General features: G+C 34.2%; 2 protein-coding genes across 2 annotated transcripts; both read left to right on the top strand.

Annotated features, from left to right (window-relative positions):
• Window positions 1–457: 457 nt before the first annotated feature.
• LOC135613373 (heat stress transcription factor B-4b-like) lies at window positions 458–1794 on the top strand. The gene is made up of 2 exons (XM_065110397.1): window positions 458–742; window positions 959–1794. Exons 1-2 carry the CDS (start codon window positions 506–508, stop codon window positions 1511–1513), a joined length of 792 nt encoding a protein of 263 aa, XP_064966469.1. The 5' UTR covers window positions 458–505; the 3' UTR covers window positions 1514–1794.
• A 4738-nt stretch (window positions 1795–6532) lies between these two features.
• On the top strand, window positions 6533–16312 carry LOC103971040 (hydroxymethylglutaryl-CoA lyase, mitochondrial). Its single transcript, XM_009384974.3, has 9 exons — window positions 6533–6799; window positions 8500–8672; window positions 10437–10539; window positions 11598–11777; window positions 12452–12532; window positions 12612–12775; window positions 14152–14288; window positions 15659–15774; window positions 15864–16312. Exons 2-9 carry the CDS (start codon window positions 8506–8508, stop codon window positions 16110–16112), a joined length of 1197 nt encoding a protein of 398 aa, XP_009383249.2. The 5' UTR covers window positions 6533–6799; window positions 8500–8505; the 3' UTR covers window positions 16113–16312.
• The last annotated feature ends 164 nt before the right edge of the window (window positions 16313–16476 follow it).

Genomic DNA, 16476 nt, shown 5'->3' on the forward strand with positions numbered 1-16476 from the left:
AACTGCAAAAGATTCAACCTACAGCAGCAAGGAGACCACAGAAGAGCGAGGGCTGGTCTCAACCAGAGCTAGGGTTCAAGTTCCAGTAGTAGGAAGGGTGAAAACATTGTCCAAGGTACGAGTTCTCTACTTAGCTCGCATAGATTGTTAGTATCATCTGGTTGTTCTAGTCTCAATGGAATCAAGCACTGCTGCTAGCTGGATAATATCGTCGACTTATGGTGAGATATGAGGGTGGAAACTTATAGAAAGATGTCAGTTTTCCATAAGAGACTGCCAACGTTATGTCCAATGATAGAAAGGTTTCAATTACCTGATGAATTCCTTCCACTTTGTATTGAATGCACACATCACACGGATTTGAATGAAAGAATATATGTTCCTGTGCAGAAACACATACACACAAATACCAATGTGTGTATATAATTATGTCTCTGTCTGGGTTATAGAGAGAGAGAGAGAGAGAGAGAGAGAGAGAGAGAGAGAGAGAGAGGTGGCTTTTTTAATGGAGAGAAGTGAGGAGATGATGGGTTCCATGGAGTCTCCCAAGCAAGTTCCACCACCATTCCTGACCAAGACTTACCAGCTAGTTGATGATGCCTGCACTGACCATATTGTGTCCTGGGGAGAAGATCACACCACCTTCGTTGTGTGGAGGCCTCCAGAGTTTGCGAGGGATCTGTTGCCCAACTATTTCAAGCATAACAACTTCTCAAGCTTCGTGAGGCAGCTCAACACCTACGTATCAGTCTCAATATCCTCCTTCCTTCCCATCTTATCTTACTCCTCCTTCTCCTAAGTAGCATTTTGTGGTCTCTACTTCTTCTTCTAATGGTGAACTGCCTCGAGACAAGTATTTAACCTTCTTAGTTTATCTTGTTCCCACCTTAAAGCTAGAGCACGCAGCTCTTCAGAATCAAATCCTATAATCTGAGTGGTGTCATTTAATTTCCTGCAGGGTTTCAGAAAGATCGCGGCAGATAGGTGGGAGTTTGCGAACGAGTACTTCAGGAGAGGAGAGAAACACCTACTCACCGAGATACACAGAAGGAAGACCCCTCAGGTCCCTCATTCTCTCCATTACCAGACCCCCCAATACTGCCATCAATCGCCGCAGCCTCTCCATCCCGCTTACGAAGTCAGCTCCTGGATTGAGACTCCCTTAGCGGTCTCCGGCGGCGACACCAACTTCCTCTCGGCTCTTTCGGAGGACAACCAGAGACTGAGGAAGAACAACTCTCTTCTCTTAACAGAGTTGACACGCATGAAGAAACTCTACAATGACATCGTCTGCTTCATCCAACAGCACGTCACCGCGGTCGACCACCCTGTACAAAGGCTTGTTGCTTACCCAAGGCAGACTGGGCTACTGGCTCTTCCAGAACTCCATTGTTCCAAGAATCAAAGCTCGGTTACACTGATTCAGGCAACAGACAACACTCTCAAGCTTTTTGGGGTTCCAATTCATGGCAACAAGACACTGGACGAAACAACCACGGGAAAGAACTCTTGAAAGAGGAAGATATTGTATACTGCTAATGCTGTTATTTCTTGGGTAGGACATTCACCTCTTTTTGAAATGGCTTGCATGGATTTTAGCTATAGATGTGATGGTCTTGTTCTTATCAGTTAGAACTGTGCTTTCTTATGAGTAATACTAGCAGCATTGCCCAAGCGTGTTTCTTGTGCATTCTTGCCTTTGACCTACTAGTATCCTTTTGTCCTGAGAACCCTTTTCTTTTGGTTTTTGGGTCCTGAGAAGGTTATATAAGCCAACATGTGTATAATACTGCAGAGAACAAATCCACCTCTCTCGACATTGGATTCTTCTGGTCTTCCTTAAATTATTTGAAGTGTCTGCATCTAACTGTCAAAGTTAGTAGATGGTGTGTTGTGGATTTGAGTGCTTTCTCACACCAAAGAACTGCAAAAGGTAACATGGTGGTGATGGGCTTCTGGATTGATTTCTCGGGCAATCATTTCACCCATAGCTCCTTTACATGAACTGCAAAAGATATTGCACATGTAAGTAGTTCTATGATGTTAACATGATTCGTTTTCAACAGTTAGAATGATGACAGTAATTTTCTGAAACGTACAGCACGATTTTTTTCTAATTGAAATATGTTTTATTTGAAGAGGAGTGCACGGTGTTGAAATAATAATTTGCAAATACTTTGTGGAAATCTCTCTATTCTGTTGAGGAAAATCCTCTTTCTTAATCTGTATAAATAGGAGAGGGATATGTTAATGTATTCAAGCTAAAGTTATTTCAATAAAGTTTCTTCACTTCTTCAATAAAGCTTCTACGATAATTATTCTTATCTTCTATTATTTTTATCAGTGGAGTGGATGTAGTATGACTTCAATTCAAAAGTCGAATCCAAATATTGCAATCTAAAGTTTAAGATATTGAGGGTTTTTGGATTGAGGATATTGATTCAAAAGTCAGATCCACACTTGCAAATTAAACAAAGTAATATCTATCAATTCAAAATTTTTTGCAATTACCTTGTGGAGGTATGATTTTTGAATCGGTTGAACAGGGCAAAGAAATAGAGAGAGAGAGAGAGAGGAAAAAGAAAATACTAGAAGAGAGAGGAAGATCCAATTAAGGTGATGAGTCTTAAAACTAAACTCTTAGAGAACTTGTATACCCTTTAGAAATTCAAAATATAATTTTTATAATATCTATATAGTAAAAAGTATACTTAATACAAAAGGAGAGTTCAAGGTTAATACCTAAAAAATCCAAGAAAAAATATTTAATTTTTCACACAACTCTTAAAGTTTCTGGGTGAAATAATTGATAATTTTTTACTAATTTTTTTAGGTAAAATAAACTTTCTAAAATTCTTTATAAAAAGAGATGATCCTCCATTATTCTCACTCAATGGAAAAATATTCAACTTCGAAGAATGATTTACAAACAACTAGTCCATAAGTCTATTATAAAATCATAAAGTTTCTTCAAAATAATCCAAGTAACATCAGAAGTTGGACGATCATGCAATTTGACAAAAAAGTGTTAAGTGATACTAGTAGTACATACAATAAGATTGACATCAAGAATGACCTCTATGTCATCTCTATATTGTAGAAGAGTTGGTGCTCTTGGAGGATTATCACCAACAGGAATACTAATAGATAGATAAGGAGACTCAAAAGTATCAATAATACAAAGCAAATCCTTAACATTGAAAACTAGACTAGATTTAAGTCAGAAGGTAAAATGAATATATATGCATTAAATCCTAATTTTTAGATAATGGAGAGATGACCAATTGCTCGGACATATAATTTGTTGAATGAGTTTTTGAGAATTCTCTTAGAACGAATGTGAATCAAGACATAATATTCAATTTGAAACTCTTGACTTCTATAATATGTATTAACAATAAATTTATAACTTTAATTACTTTGGATAATTTTACATTAAATTTCAGCATACAAATCATGGATATGATAAGCGAAGGAGTAGGCTAGTTCTGAAGCACGACAGCCAGGTGAGAGGGTGGTCAATGACATATTGGAGTTTTCATATGAGTTATAGTTCACTAGGTAATTTGGAAGGTATGATATTAGAAAATTTATCTAACAAGGATTTAATCTTAGGATTTAGGCCCAAAGTAGCATAAAGGTTATGAATTTGTGGCTACACAAAATTTATTATCTAGACTCTTTACTTAAAAGACTTAAAGTTTAGTAAGTGGAGCCTCTCGATAGTCGAAGCTTGTGGAAGAGATTTAGAAGTTTATGGTTTGTATTTTTCTAATAGTTTTGCTAGTCACAAGATAATATTTTTACCTGTACAACAAAATGTATAGATGTTTTCTTTCATATTTGGTAATATCGAGGTCATACAACCAAGGTCAACTTAGAAGAATGTGAGCAACATCTATTAGTAAAACATCATAGCAAATCTCATTTTAATAATTACTTATTTCTTTAGAGTCAAACCTATCATTAAAGTATAGTATATTCATTTTGACTCTTTTTATCATTTAAACTGGCCTATTATTCATGTTTATAAATTTCTAACATGTTCTAGAAATTTATTGTTAAGATCCAAAGTTTAGTTATTAAGAATTATTGGAGAATGATTATAAACAGGTGTTTTATAAGAGTTTAAATTCTAATAGTCCTATAGTTGTAACTAAAGGAGAGAAAGAGGGTGATAAAGAGAAAAAGAAAAAAAGAAAACGAGGGGAGAAAAAGCGTTGAAAAGTATGTTTTAATAAAATATATGATTTTTTCTAACAAAAATATTAATGAGATTTACAAGAATTATTTGTTATCGAGAGTTGAGCAATCCACCAATCTCGTAAGGATATTGGTCCCAAAGTTCAACTTCACATATAAGTATTTCGGTTGGAGGTACAAGGACTATGAGTGTTACTTAAGCCTTTGTTGTAAGTTGAGACCCTTGTACGAGGTAAGTTTATTGATTGCTTTGACACTAATTGATGTAGAATAGGGTAAAGAAATAGAGAGTAAATAAGAGAGGAGTGAGATGGAAAAGGAGAGAAAGAGAAAAAGTGAGATAAGAGATTAGAGAGGAGAAAAACAAAAGAAAGAGATTAGAAAATAGAGAAAATGTTATTATTTTTCATTCATTTATTGATAAGTTTTATTATTTATAGGGATTTAGAAATCTTGGTCTAATCAATGAAAATAATGATCTCTCGTAGAACTTGTATGTTTTTTATAAACCAAAAATATGATTTCATGATACGTAAATAGTAAAAAGATTACACTTAACAGATTGACTCCGATAATTTTACACATATAATCATCCTATAAATTTAATCAAAGCATTTGCCAGCAACATATATTCTTATAGTCTCTTCATATTAGGGCATGGTAAAAAAAAAAGATAAATACTATATTTATTAATATAAATCGTGTAATTTTTGAGTTATTCCAGCCTCATCAATGAATCTTGAAGAAAATTCAATGAGATAACACTACACATTCACAAGTTTGAGTTATTCCACAACAGCTAGGATGATTATATGCATAAAATTATCTGAGTCAATCTATTAAGTGCATTCTTATGATACTTATATGATGATTCCTTATTAAGTGCAATCTTATTGTTATATATATGAAAGTCCAAATCAAATAAAGATTCCTTACAGCCTTTAATAAATATGAAATTTCAAATCAAATATGACTAATTCTGATCAAACATATTCCATTCTAATTGGATATGGTATTCTTACAGCAAGTCTTGGTCTAAATTGTCGTAGAAACATAGAACAGCCCTCTCATTATTTCTTCAATTTTTTAAATAGTTTTTAAGCATTGACAGTATAAAAAATTCATTTTAACAGTTTAATGAGATACAGTGAAGGACTGTCCTCGGTTGAATACATATTTTTACGGTAAGATTACTTACTGAGAGGATCATAATTTCAATTACCAAAATATGGGTTGATCTTTACCCGTGCCCAATAATACATCACTCTCACATATATCACTTTGTCAACTTTTCTTCATTTACAGGAATATTCATATACTATTTTCCGAATTTTTCTATCAAAAAACTCTTATTTATAGTTAAAAGTAGGGCGATTTCTCAAAAGATACTTTGCTTCTTTTTTTTTTCCCAACAATATCTCTAATTTATTTAAAAATAAAAATATCCCTCAAAAAAGTTTTTGTTAAATTCTTCCTCTAATTTTTTTTGTTAAATTTGAACTGTTATAGTATTTTCATTGGTCTCATTTATAATTTTTATTGATATATTTATTACACTATAAACGTTAACATCAATCATATCATGTCTCTTTAATTGTCATTGTTCATATATCATTATAATATCATATTTTTAGGTTTATAATTTAGATTATTTTTAAGTAGACTTTACAGTATTTTTAATGTAATGATCAAAACGTTATAACTGGTCAAAAATTTTTTGATAAGCAATTTGAATATTTTTAAAATTAGAAATACTATTTGAAAAAAATAAAATGAGGGGTAAAATTGAAAAACCCTAAAATATGAATATTTTTTAGAAAAATCGTCCTTAAAATTATTTTGATATTATTTAAAAAATAAGGTGTTATGCAAGAAGTTCTAAAAAAAAAAAAAAATTACTCTGCGAAGAAGAAAAAGAAAAAAAAAGAATTTTTCTGAAGAATTTGGTGGCCAATAATAATTGGATCTTCTGGAACCTGCCATGCTTTCCCAGTATCCGAAGGATCCGAAGGTGCGGTGGATGCTTCTCCCCTCCGCAACGCCACAATTCTCCGATGCATTAAACCATGGACGTGTGATCGACAAAGCAACCAAATCAAAGGCCCTCCCGGCGTACACGTGGCACTTCTTCCGTGGTTCACGACAGGAGCCCTGACATTTGAGCGGTCAAACATAGCGCCCCAACTTCTGACTTGGACAACATGACCGTCGCATCCAACGTCTAATGAATGACGACACCGACGAGCCTCGCGGATCAACGGCTCAGATCCAACGAAGCTAAATAATATTCCCACAATTTATTGTAATGAAGGCGCGGAGTCGCCGACGCGTCCGTCCCTCTTCCACCCCACCTAACCCAACCACCCTTCTGCCTCTTACACACGTTTGCATTATGAGGTAGCGATTTTATTGGAGAAGCGAGCGAGAGTTACCGCTCAGCTAACTCCCTTCTCCCAACCTACCCGTTTCCGTCTCCCGATCGATCGCTTCAAATCAAAGCATAGAAGAATTTCCCCAATTTATTGATTGGGAAAGGAAATTACTCCGATTCGTTCTCTTTCTTCCGCCCCTTCCTTTCCTGCCCTCTTCATTTCACGTAAGCCGGAATTGTCTTCTTTTATTTGAATTCAACGTGATATTTCCTTTCTTTTGACTTCTTGGATTCTGTTGTCAACATGTCTAATTGCATCTTTCTTTGGCGAATCAATTGTTGGAGTTGCATATCGTAACCAAGCGCGAATTGTTTGAAATTCTGTATTTATAGGCAGAAATCGTGGATTTTATCTTGTTGGGTTTTGATCATATAAGATTGAATTGAGTCGGCTTCTCCTGATACTTTCCGGTCCTTTTTCGCTGACTGTATGAATGACATTTCGGTTGATGCTGCATGAGATCATTGTGCGGTTAGGATACAGAAAGATTATCATCTGATCGGGTTCCACGAAGGAAGCAATAAGAGTGTTACACTGGTCGGTCTGTATTTGGATATACAAGATTAGTGAAGTTCTCACAACCTTGTAGATGATTTAATTTTTAATACGACTATATGAGGAGCTTTTGCTTCACTTTTAACACTCTAGATTTTTGTCATGTGGCATTGCTAGATAACAGATTGGTCTATTAGGTGTGATTAATGACAACTAGGAAAATTAACTGCATTCTGTTACATCAGAGAATCATTCTAGTATATCAATCAGGTTAGTACATACTGCTGTTTGAGACTATTCAAATAAGGTTATTCATAAGTTGCTGCATAGCAATGGTTTGCAACAAATCAACCCCTTTGTCTCATTTGGTATCTTAGGATCCTGTACTTTGCTACTGTTATGGTGCATTGAGTAATAGGTTAGTGTATGCATGAGGTTTAGTTTTCTGTTGTCTTGGACTTCAAAATTTTGATACGAGCCTGCCTGTAACATGATTAGAGATAATATTTGCAACAACTTGACATCATGAATTATATAGAAAATGTGCATGATAATTTTGCCATTGACTGTTTGATTGTCTGAGAAATTTCTCAATGAACCAAAGCAATTTGGATTTTGGGGTGCCAACTATATGCTGTTAACTATGTGAGTTATTTTCTGTCATTTATCTCTACTAAGATTTTCATCTGCTAATTCTGAGTTTGTCATATTTTTTCTTGCTATATTTGAACGCATATTTCTGTGATCTTTCTCTTCCTTGTAGCACGTGAAATATGATTTGGCTTATCTTTTCTGTTTCTGGACTTGTTTAAGTCTTCTTTGCACATTTCCTAACATCTTTCAACTGCATTATCTTATCCCATGCTGGTGCTATCTTCAGCTTATAATTAAAATTGTGATACAAGAAGAGTTGTGTTGCCTTCAAAAAAAAAAAAAGAGAGACCATCACATTATGGTCTCACTTGCATATGAAAGCATTAATTTCTTCATCTCCATTTTTATCACATGGATGACTTTACTTGTTTGGCTTTCTGTCTCTGACAACTGTATCATGATAATATCAATGCAACTTTTAAATGTTTGCTGTTACATGATAATGATGTGCCTGTTACCTTTGAATTCAATTTTATGTTGTTGGGAACTTGTATGATTGCTGTAGATTTTCAATAGTTTCTGACAGACTATTGTTAATTCTAATTCAATTTGTTTGGAATATTGATCGAGTACATCAAGTATTCTATATTGTTTATTTTCTCAAGTGCATAAAAGTGTCATGCACGCTTTTTATATATTCTGACTTAGAACATTTTTCTGTGGGTGGTGGACAACTTCTTTTGTTATTTGTTCTGATTTTCATTTTGACATCCAGTTCAAAATGTCAAGCTTAGAGGAGCCTTTGGGTCTCGACAACATGCCAAGATTGAGTGTTATAGGTAGGCTTCAACACTGCACTTCCACTGCTTGCAGGCCCAGGGTCGATGAAATGGAAATGAGTAATTGCCTAATTGAAGGCAGAGAGTGTAGCTCTTCGAACAGTTGCACGTAAGTTCTACTGTTAAGCCCCTGTCTATTGTTGATCTGTAGCAACATGAATGCTATTTATCCTCGTGGTATTTAGTATATACTGTTTGACTTTTGAATGATGTAAATTATGAATCTACTTCTTCCTTGCTAATTCTTTTCCCCTTAGCTCAGAGATTTTTAGACAAAAAAAAAACTCACAGGGTTTTGGGATTTGGTGCATGTGATATGGACTCTGTAGTACAACACCCAAAATGGCTTAAGAGTGATGTGTGTTGAACTAGCTTGATAATACACTATTGTTAGGTTTAGATCCATCAGGATGTTCCTGCCATCTCAATAGCTTGTATTGTGATATTAAGTTTTGTCCAGTTTAGTTGAATTATAGGTTGCATTCTCCATCTGTAGCACTTATGGCATCAGATAGGTATTATTTATATAATACAGAAGCACAAGAAAACTATGAGAAAAAGTCACAGTTTATGTGATGATGAAAATTTCTCTTCTAACAATTAATATTTCCCCATTAAAACTAATTTAGACCCTTCACAGATTCATGTAATTTATGACAGTTATATGTAATAACTAAATTATGCCTTCCAATAAGTATTATTTTTCTTTTTATGATATGCCTAAAGTTTGTTTCTACAGGTATCAATCAGTGAATATTAATGTATTTCACCTTATAAGGCATGTGTTTTATTAACGGTTGGAAAATGATTTTATTTGTTTCTGTTCTAGTATTTGCTTTGGTTATTGGTATTCACCAGTCACATGAAACTATATAATAAAAATTCAAAACTACTTTTGAATTGGACCTTGTAACATTCACTTCATTTTGAACAATAATGTAAGTTTTTGGTGAAAAAAAAATCTATTTTTGATAGAGCAACAAATATGGGTATGTGCATAAAAATATATGCACCAATTATATAAGCAGAAAGTCCAAACAGAAGTTTGCAAGGTATAATCTCTCGAATACCTCACATCTATTTTCATAACAAAAGAGGATCATCAGGAGTTCCTTATAATTCCCTTTGTCATTTTTTTCATAAGATCATAAGAAAATTATCCTAGCTATACTATGACTTAACTATGTGATTTTCTATACCATTCTTCTTAGAATGCAGTTCTACATGACTTAAAGTCTGTCCTATGATTGTTCAAATCATTATTGTTCTATTCCAACATATTTATGTTTTGGATTCATTATTGTACATATCCAAAGGGCTGAGTAACATGTTTTTTTTTATCCCATTGATATCTTATTGTATTTTTCAATTTTAATCTCATATGCACCACTTAACCTGTTCAATGTAAAAGAAATATTTTCTACTTGAATTATCTATGATAGTTAGTCAGTAATCCTTGATACTTATGATGTGGTGACACATTCAGATAGTTTTTTTTTTGTTTGCATATCTGTCGTACAAAGAGCAATTATTCAATTGCCCAGCTAGTTCATTGATTGCTTATTTACTATACTCTTTTACTATAAATTTCCAATACCAATCATATTTTAGTATCCACTCCCAGATGTTCATGTTCTTTTCTCTTTCTAGTGTGCCATTGTAATCAAACTTTATGGACCATTAAATAGATAAGATATAATGTTGGAATATTTGCTTTTAGCTATTCATTTGTAGAACTATTGTCAACTTATTATGCAATTGATTTTTCGCCTCCATTGTTTACTATATATTTTTCTGGTTGTCTGACTTCATCTTAATATTTATTTTCTGTTGGTTACTTCTGAAATCAGCCATATCTTTTTTCTTCTTTCAGTGAAGAATATGGTTGGAGAAGAAAACCAAGGGATATGTTTTCCAGAGATTCCTTAATTTGGAAAACATCACGTAATGATAGGAATCATATGATATTCAACAAGGTCTGTGTTTCATGGCATATATGAGATTTTCAATATACATCCTCTTGCTTTAGGAATTGCATTAGATCCTGTATATAAGTTTTCCAAGTGCCATGATAGAATTTTGCAAGTGCTCTCAGATTAATTACTTGAACAACAAATTTTGATAATTGGAATACATAGTATTCTTTAATCATTCTGGGTTAGGTTTAATTTATAAATAAAAGAATGGTTCAGATCTGGACTCGATCTATAGTTCTTGAAAAAAGTTCCTTAACAATGATTTTTCTGCTTTCTATCAAAAACTAAATCATAAGCCAAAATTATGACCATATGCTGTCAATTTTCAGCCTGGAAATCAAGTTCAAAGTTGCATACTAATTATTTTACTAATGTTAACAGACGTGTATTTGGAACTTGTAAGAAGACAACATAATCACTTTCTTTAATTTGTCATAACACATCTTATGCAAAATATCCCTTAAAATTGTATAAAATAAATCTCAGCTTATAGTTACACTATAAAGCATTTTCCTTGATTCACTTTGTGTTTCCTTAAACTAGCCTACTAAAAATAGGATTTAACACAGTGGATTAATATAATATTTTTCTAAATTGGGTGGTACTTGCATGAAGATTTAGTTCCCAACATAATTGGTTCAAGTTAGAAATTACCTTGAGGCTGCTATTGGATCCAAAGTTCCTTTTTTAACCATCTTCAAAGTTAATTAAACTTTGTAATCAACTAATTTTATGGAGGTAAGCCAGGTTCAAACCATGGGCCCGAGTGACCTTTTCCACTTTTATTTATGAGTGATTGCTCAAGCTAATTAGTAAGGAATCAACAAATAAGTGGAGGTGGCATACTCTTTATACACAACAATGTGTTTCTGAGTAGCTTACTTTTGTTTCGTGAGTCTATTTATTAATTAGTATGTTATCTTATTTTTAGATTTTGTGGCTCTTGGCTATTCCCAATAGGTATCCTCAAATTTTGACCTGTTAAAAATGCTGTTATGCTTGTTTGTGTCGTAGAGGTGAACCAAGTAATTGAGAATTATTTAATCTGTCACTTGCAGTTCTTCAGAGGTATGCCAAGATATGTGAAAATAGTAGAAGTTGGGCCTAGAGATGGTTTGCAAAATGAGAAGGTCAGTGTACCTACAGCTGTAAAGGTTGAATTGATACAAAAGCTGGCTTCTTGTGGCTTATCTGTTATTGAGGCCTCAAGTTTTGTTTCTCCGAAATGGGTTCCACAGGTAATACCACTTTCTTGTCTCATCATTGAAGCATCAACGATTCTGTTGAAATCTACCTTCTTTAGTTTGGCTTTATTTCCCTATTATCTATGAACTCAAAAACAGCAATGGAAATTCAAAAATGGAACCTATTGTACTTGCAAATATATCTCACTAGCACCATATTGAATGATTGTCTCTTTTACAATTAAAATAAATAATATCACAAAAACAACTGATCATACAGTAAAATACTAAACTGCATAGAGATCAGGACTCTGTGTTCTTGCTGAATACATTTCCTGTAATATGTAATATGTGTACTGAGAAATGAGAATCACCCTTGTAAGTAGGTTTTTTGGTGGATCATTAGTGTCTCAGTCCTGGAAAAACTTTCCAGACATACTATATTCCTTGTCGTAAAAAGGTTATATTGTTAATGAAATTGTCATATATGCTCACCTAAATGTTGAGTAGCAGCTACTTTTTCCTTTTTTCCTTTTTTCCTCCCTAGTGTGGAGCCCTACAAAGACTAAATTCCAAGTGTTCTGCTAGTTAGTAGGAGAAACTATGTGCACAGTGCATACTGTGTGAGAATGCTAAATTTCCACAATTGTTGTCGCAAGAACCAGAATATTCTGTTGTAATATTAACAATTGAAGTTGTAATAGATTTATTTGGTATTTTAACTACAGCTAGCAGATGCAAAGGATGTCATGCAAGGAATTAAAGATGTACATGGTGCCAGATTTCCTGTCTTAACTCCAAATCTGAAAGTAAGTCTGAACCTAAGCATGTACATTAGAATTATTTTTATCCGAATAATAGTTCTTTTGTTACATATGCAATATTCAGGGATTTGAAGCAGCTATTGCAGCTGGTGCAAAGGAAGTTGCAATTTTTGCATCAGCTTCAGAGTCTTTTTCTAAGTCCAACATCAATTGCAACATTGAAGAAAGCCTTACCCGTTATCATAAAGTTGTTACTGCTGCAAAAAAACTTGCAGTACCTGTTCGTGGGTATGATCTTCCTCCTAATTTTCAATAGTATAATTTCATGTGCTTAGTCATATCAGCTATTAGCCTTTTTTTAAAAAAATCTTTGATATCTATCTGCGTATTCTCCAAATATTCTATAATCTATAGTATCCATTTGTTTTTAAGTTTGTCTTTCTTATTTCAGCCAAAATCGTCAAAGGCAGATAATCTGTTTTTCATTGAGAGAGAGAAAAATAGATATTATAAACCATCTACAAACAGCTAAAAGAAATAGAAGGATAATCCAAATTCCAAAATATAAACAAAAAAAAAACAACATGGAGAGAGTAGGAATAGGTTATATTTCATGGAAAGATTGATGTGGGCAACAAATAGTGTTGTCAAAGTAATAAGGCATTAAAAAAAAATCTAGGAGCCTATAGGAACAGAGTAAGTAATGGACAGCATTGAGGAGGCAGGTGGGCGAGGGATTAAGATCCCCTAGAATTTATTTCCTTCAAGACAGCCCAATATGTTGCATAAATTGAAGCACCCATCCAACTCTGTGTCTCCTCTTGGCCCAATTTGCGGGTTTGATGTGAAACAGAGAAGAGGATGATAAGGTTAGCTGGTAGTAGGAGATGAGAGAGAGAAGATTTAAGGAAGAAAGAGAGAACACTAATGGGGAGATAAGTAGGCTACTGTCCATAAAGTAATTCAATTTTTCATTAACAAATCATAAATCTGTACATTACTAAAGTCCTCTTGCTAGTGTACTGGTGAAGGCACATATAGGTCTTTCACTCACAAATAAACAGGAAAGAAGAAGAAAACCGTTGTGTATTTTCTTCTCTCAATTTCCAGCCAATAACTTCTTTAATTCAACTGAAGACTGTCTGAAAGAAACCTTCCTAATGCAGTCCAATGCATATTATAGAGAAAATTTCACTATTTTTGACTTGGCTGTATAACTGGCTATAGCAACCTTCTCAAAGTGTTGCATAATGTTCTTCTTGTGAGATATTACTGATTAGAACTATGGATAATGAAGGATCTTGCCTTATCAACTTCCCGTGGTAGCTGTATTCCTGAGTGTTATTTTCAAACTTCAATGCTCATTTGCTGACACCCTGCTATGACTGATGAGTCACTGAATTTATGCACCTTAAATTAAGTCTTTGGTGTTACAGAACTTTACATTTCACTTGTCGATGTTGCTATTATCATATTTATGCATGTTACTGCAGATCAATTTATGGCATTTGCAACATTTTTATTTGTTATGAATGCATCAGGACTTGACAAATTTTAATTATAGGTATGTATCTTGTGTCGTGGGTGTCCTGTTGAGGGACTTGACATTTGCCACATTTTTATTTGTTACGAATGCACGGGGTCTTGACAATTTTTAATTATAGGTATGTATCTTGTGTCGTGGGGTGTCCTGTTGAGGGAGCAGTGCCTGCAGAAAAGGTGGCATATGTGGCAAAAGAGCTTTATGACATGGGATGCTCTGAGATTTCTCTTGGTGATACCATCGGAGTTGGTACTCCAGGTAAGATTTGCCCACTTCCATTGTCATGTAGTATGTAAATTGTAGCAAGCGCAAAAGAATCTATAGTATATGCTGCCTAAGAATGAAGGATTATTTTCCATTTTGGTTTTCTTAGCACCATGTTGATATTAAATGTTCACCAACAAGATTAGATGAAATATATGAAGCATGGCCAGCTTAAAACTTTTAATATTTTGTTCAGAATGCATGATCTCTTCCTATTTAGAATTTTAATGTTGTAACAGCACAATATAACTATGAGAAACTTGCATGATAAGATAATGCATTATTAGATGTTGACTAAATCTAAGTTTGATCAGCTAAATTAAATTTGTTTAGAGGAGTTTATAAAAGTTCACTTTTATCCATGACTGTTCTGTGTGCAAAAGGATCTCGCAAGTTGGATGATGACAAATAAACAAAATGAATTTTCAAAACCATCATCTGCAACTCTAAAGTTTCCTGGAAACTGATCTTACAGTTGACATGCCAGATAAAAATGACTTTTGACATGCTTGCAAACTTATACTATAACATCCACTATATTGATTTACCTCTTCCAGTGTACAAAACGAAAAGTATCATATATAATCAATCCTAAGAACTTGACAAAATCACATATGATCTATTCCAGTGATTAGAATCACCAATATAACTATAATGAGCTCTTCCTTAGAAGTTTCTGAAGTTGTCTGGTAGCAAGTGCATTATGGAACCTACCAATGTTTTAACCATTAATAGAAATTTGAGGTACAACCTAATACCCAACTAAATCTAGCACAATACTTTAAATTTCTTGACTATCATTTGGAAGATTAATCTCTACAACTAATCCATTTTCCCATAGTTCTGAAATTCTGAAAACACCCATAGCGCATAAAGAATATGGGTAATAGGACTTGGAGAAAAAATGATCCTATTAGAATATAACCTTCTGGAAGCAGGTGGCAGCAGATTTGGATCCTTGGGCAGTGTCCATCATCACAGCAGCAGCTGCACCACCACAGCTGCAATGCCAACCAAAGCTGAAACTGTGACAATGAAGCATCGTCGATGAAGGACAGCATCACAACTTAATACCTGGAAGCTCAAAAATTTACCTTGTGATAAGATTGTCCTTTTTGTGATTTCAGCCCTCAAAATTGGGCTCCTGTGAAATAGTCATAATCTATTATTAGCAGGCTCAAGTTCCTGTCCAAGTTAAATTTATACAAAAGAAAAGAACTTTGGAAAATTCTAGTTACATCATCTGCCTGTTAACATAATCATCATTGTAGAAACATAATCATTCTATAATATAAGTCCTGCTCTCAAGAGGTTACAACCGACCAAAAGTCCATTGCGTCTTACATGAAATTTCTTGTACTTAGGCACTGTGATTCCAATGCTTGAAGCTGTAATGTCTCTCATTCCAGTCGACAAGATTGCAGTTCATTTTCATGATACTTATGGCCAATCACTCTCAAATATTTTGGTTGCCCTCCAAGTAAGCAGACTCATCCAGTCTTTCTTATGTATGAATGTGCTTCCATTTTCTGCTAAAATTTTATGTGGCTTATTGAATACTTTTAACAGATGGGAATCAGTGTAATTGACTCATCTGTCGCTGGTCTGGGTGGATGCCCCTATGCCAAGGGAGCTTCTGGGAATGTTGCTACGGAAGACGTAGTCTACATGCTTAATGGCCTTGGCATAAAAACCAATGTGGATTTAGGCAAGCTTATGGCTGTTGGGGACTTCATTTGCAAGCATTTGGGGCGTCAGTCTGGATCAAAAACTGCCACTGCGTTGAGCAAGATCACCGCAGATGCCTCTAAGATTTAATGTGAGATGTCAAAAGTGAACCCATCAGCTTTGTTATCTACCAGAGGGCTTCCCTCCTACAAGGGTTTAGTCGGAATAATAAATGTTTGTATTCCTAATGAAAGAAACTATAAACATCTACAATGTATCGGAAAATGTTCTAAATAACTATAAAATAATTGCAAAGTCCATATCACCAATGATATGAAATATTGAAATGAGTGCTTGGCTGCTCCTTTGGTAATTTTTATTCTTTTTAATTGAATGTTTTTCATGATTATTTTCGGTCTGTCTTTCACTTTAGAAGTGCTATATGTTCTTTCCAAAAAAAAAAATATATGATTGATGGGATAAGAAGTACATAGCACATATGTTGCTGAGGATC

The sequence above is a fragment of the Musa acuminata genome, chromosome BXJ2-6 (assembly GCF_036884655.1).
Source record: "Musa acuminata AAA Group cultivar baxijiao chromosome BXJ2-6, Cavendish_Baxijiao_AAA, whole genome shotgun sequence".
NCBI classification, from domain to species: Eukaryota; Viridiplantae; Streptophyta; class Magnoliopsida; order Zingiberales; family Musaceae; genus Musa; species Musa acuminata.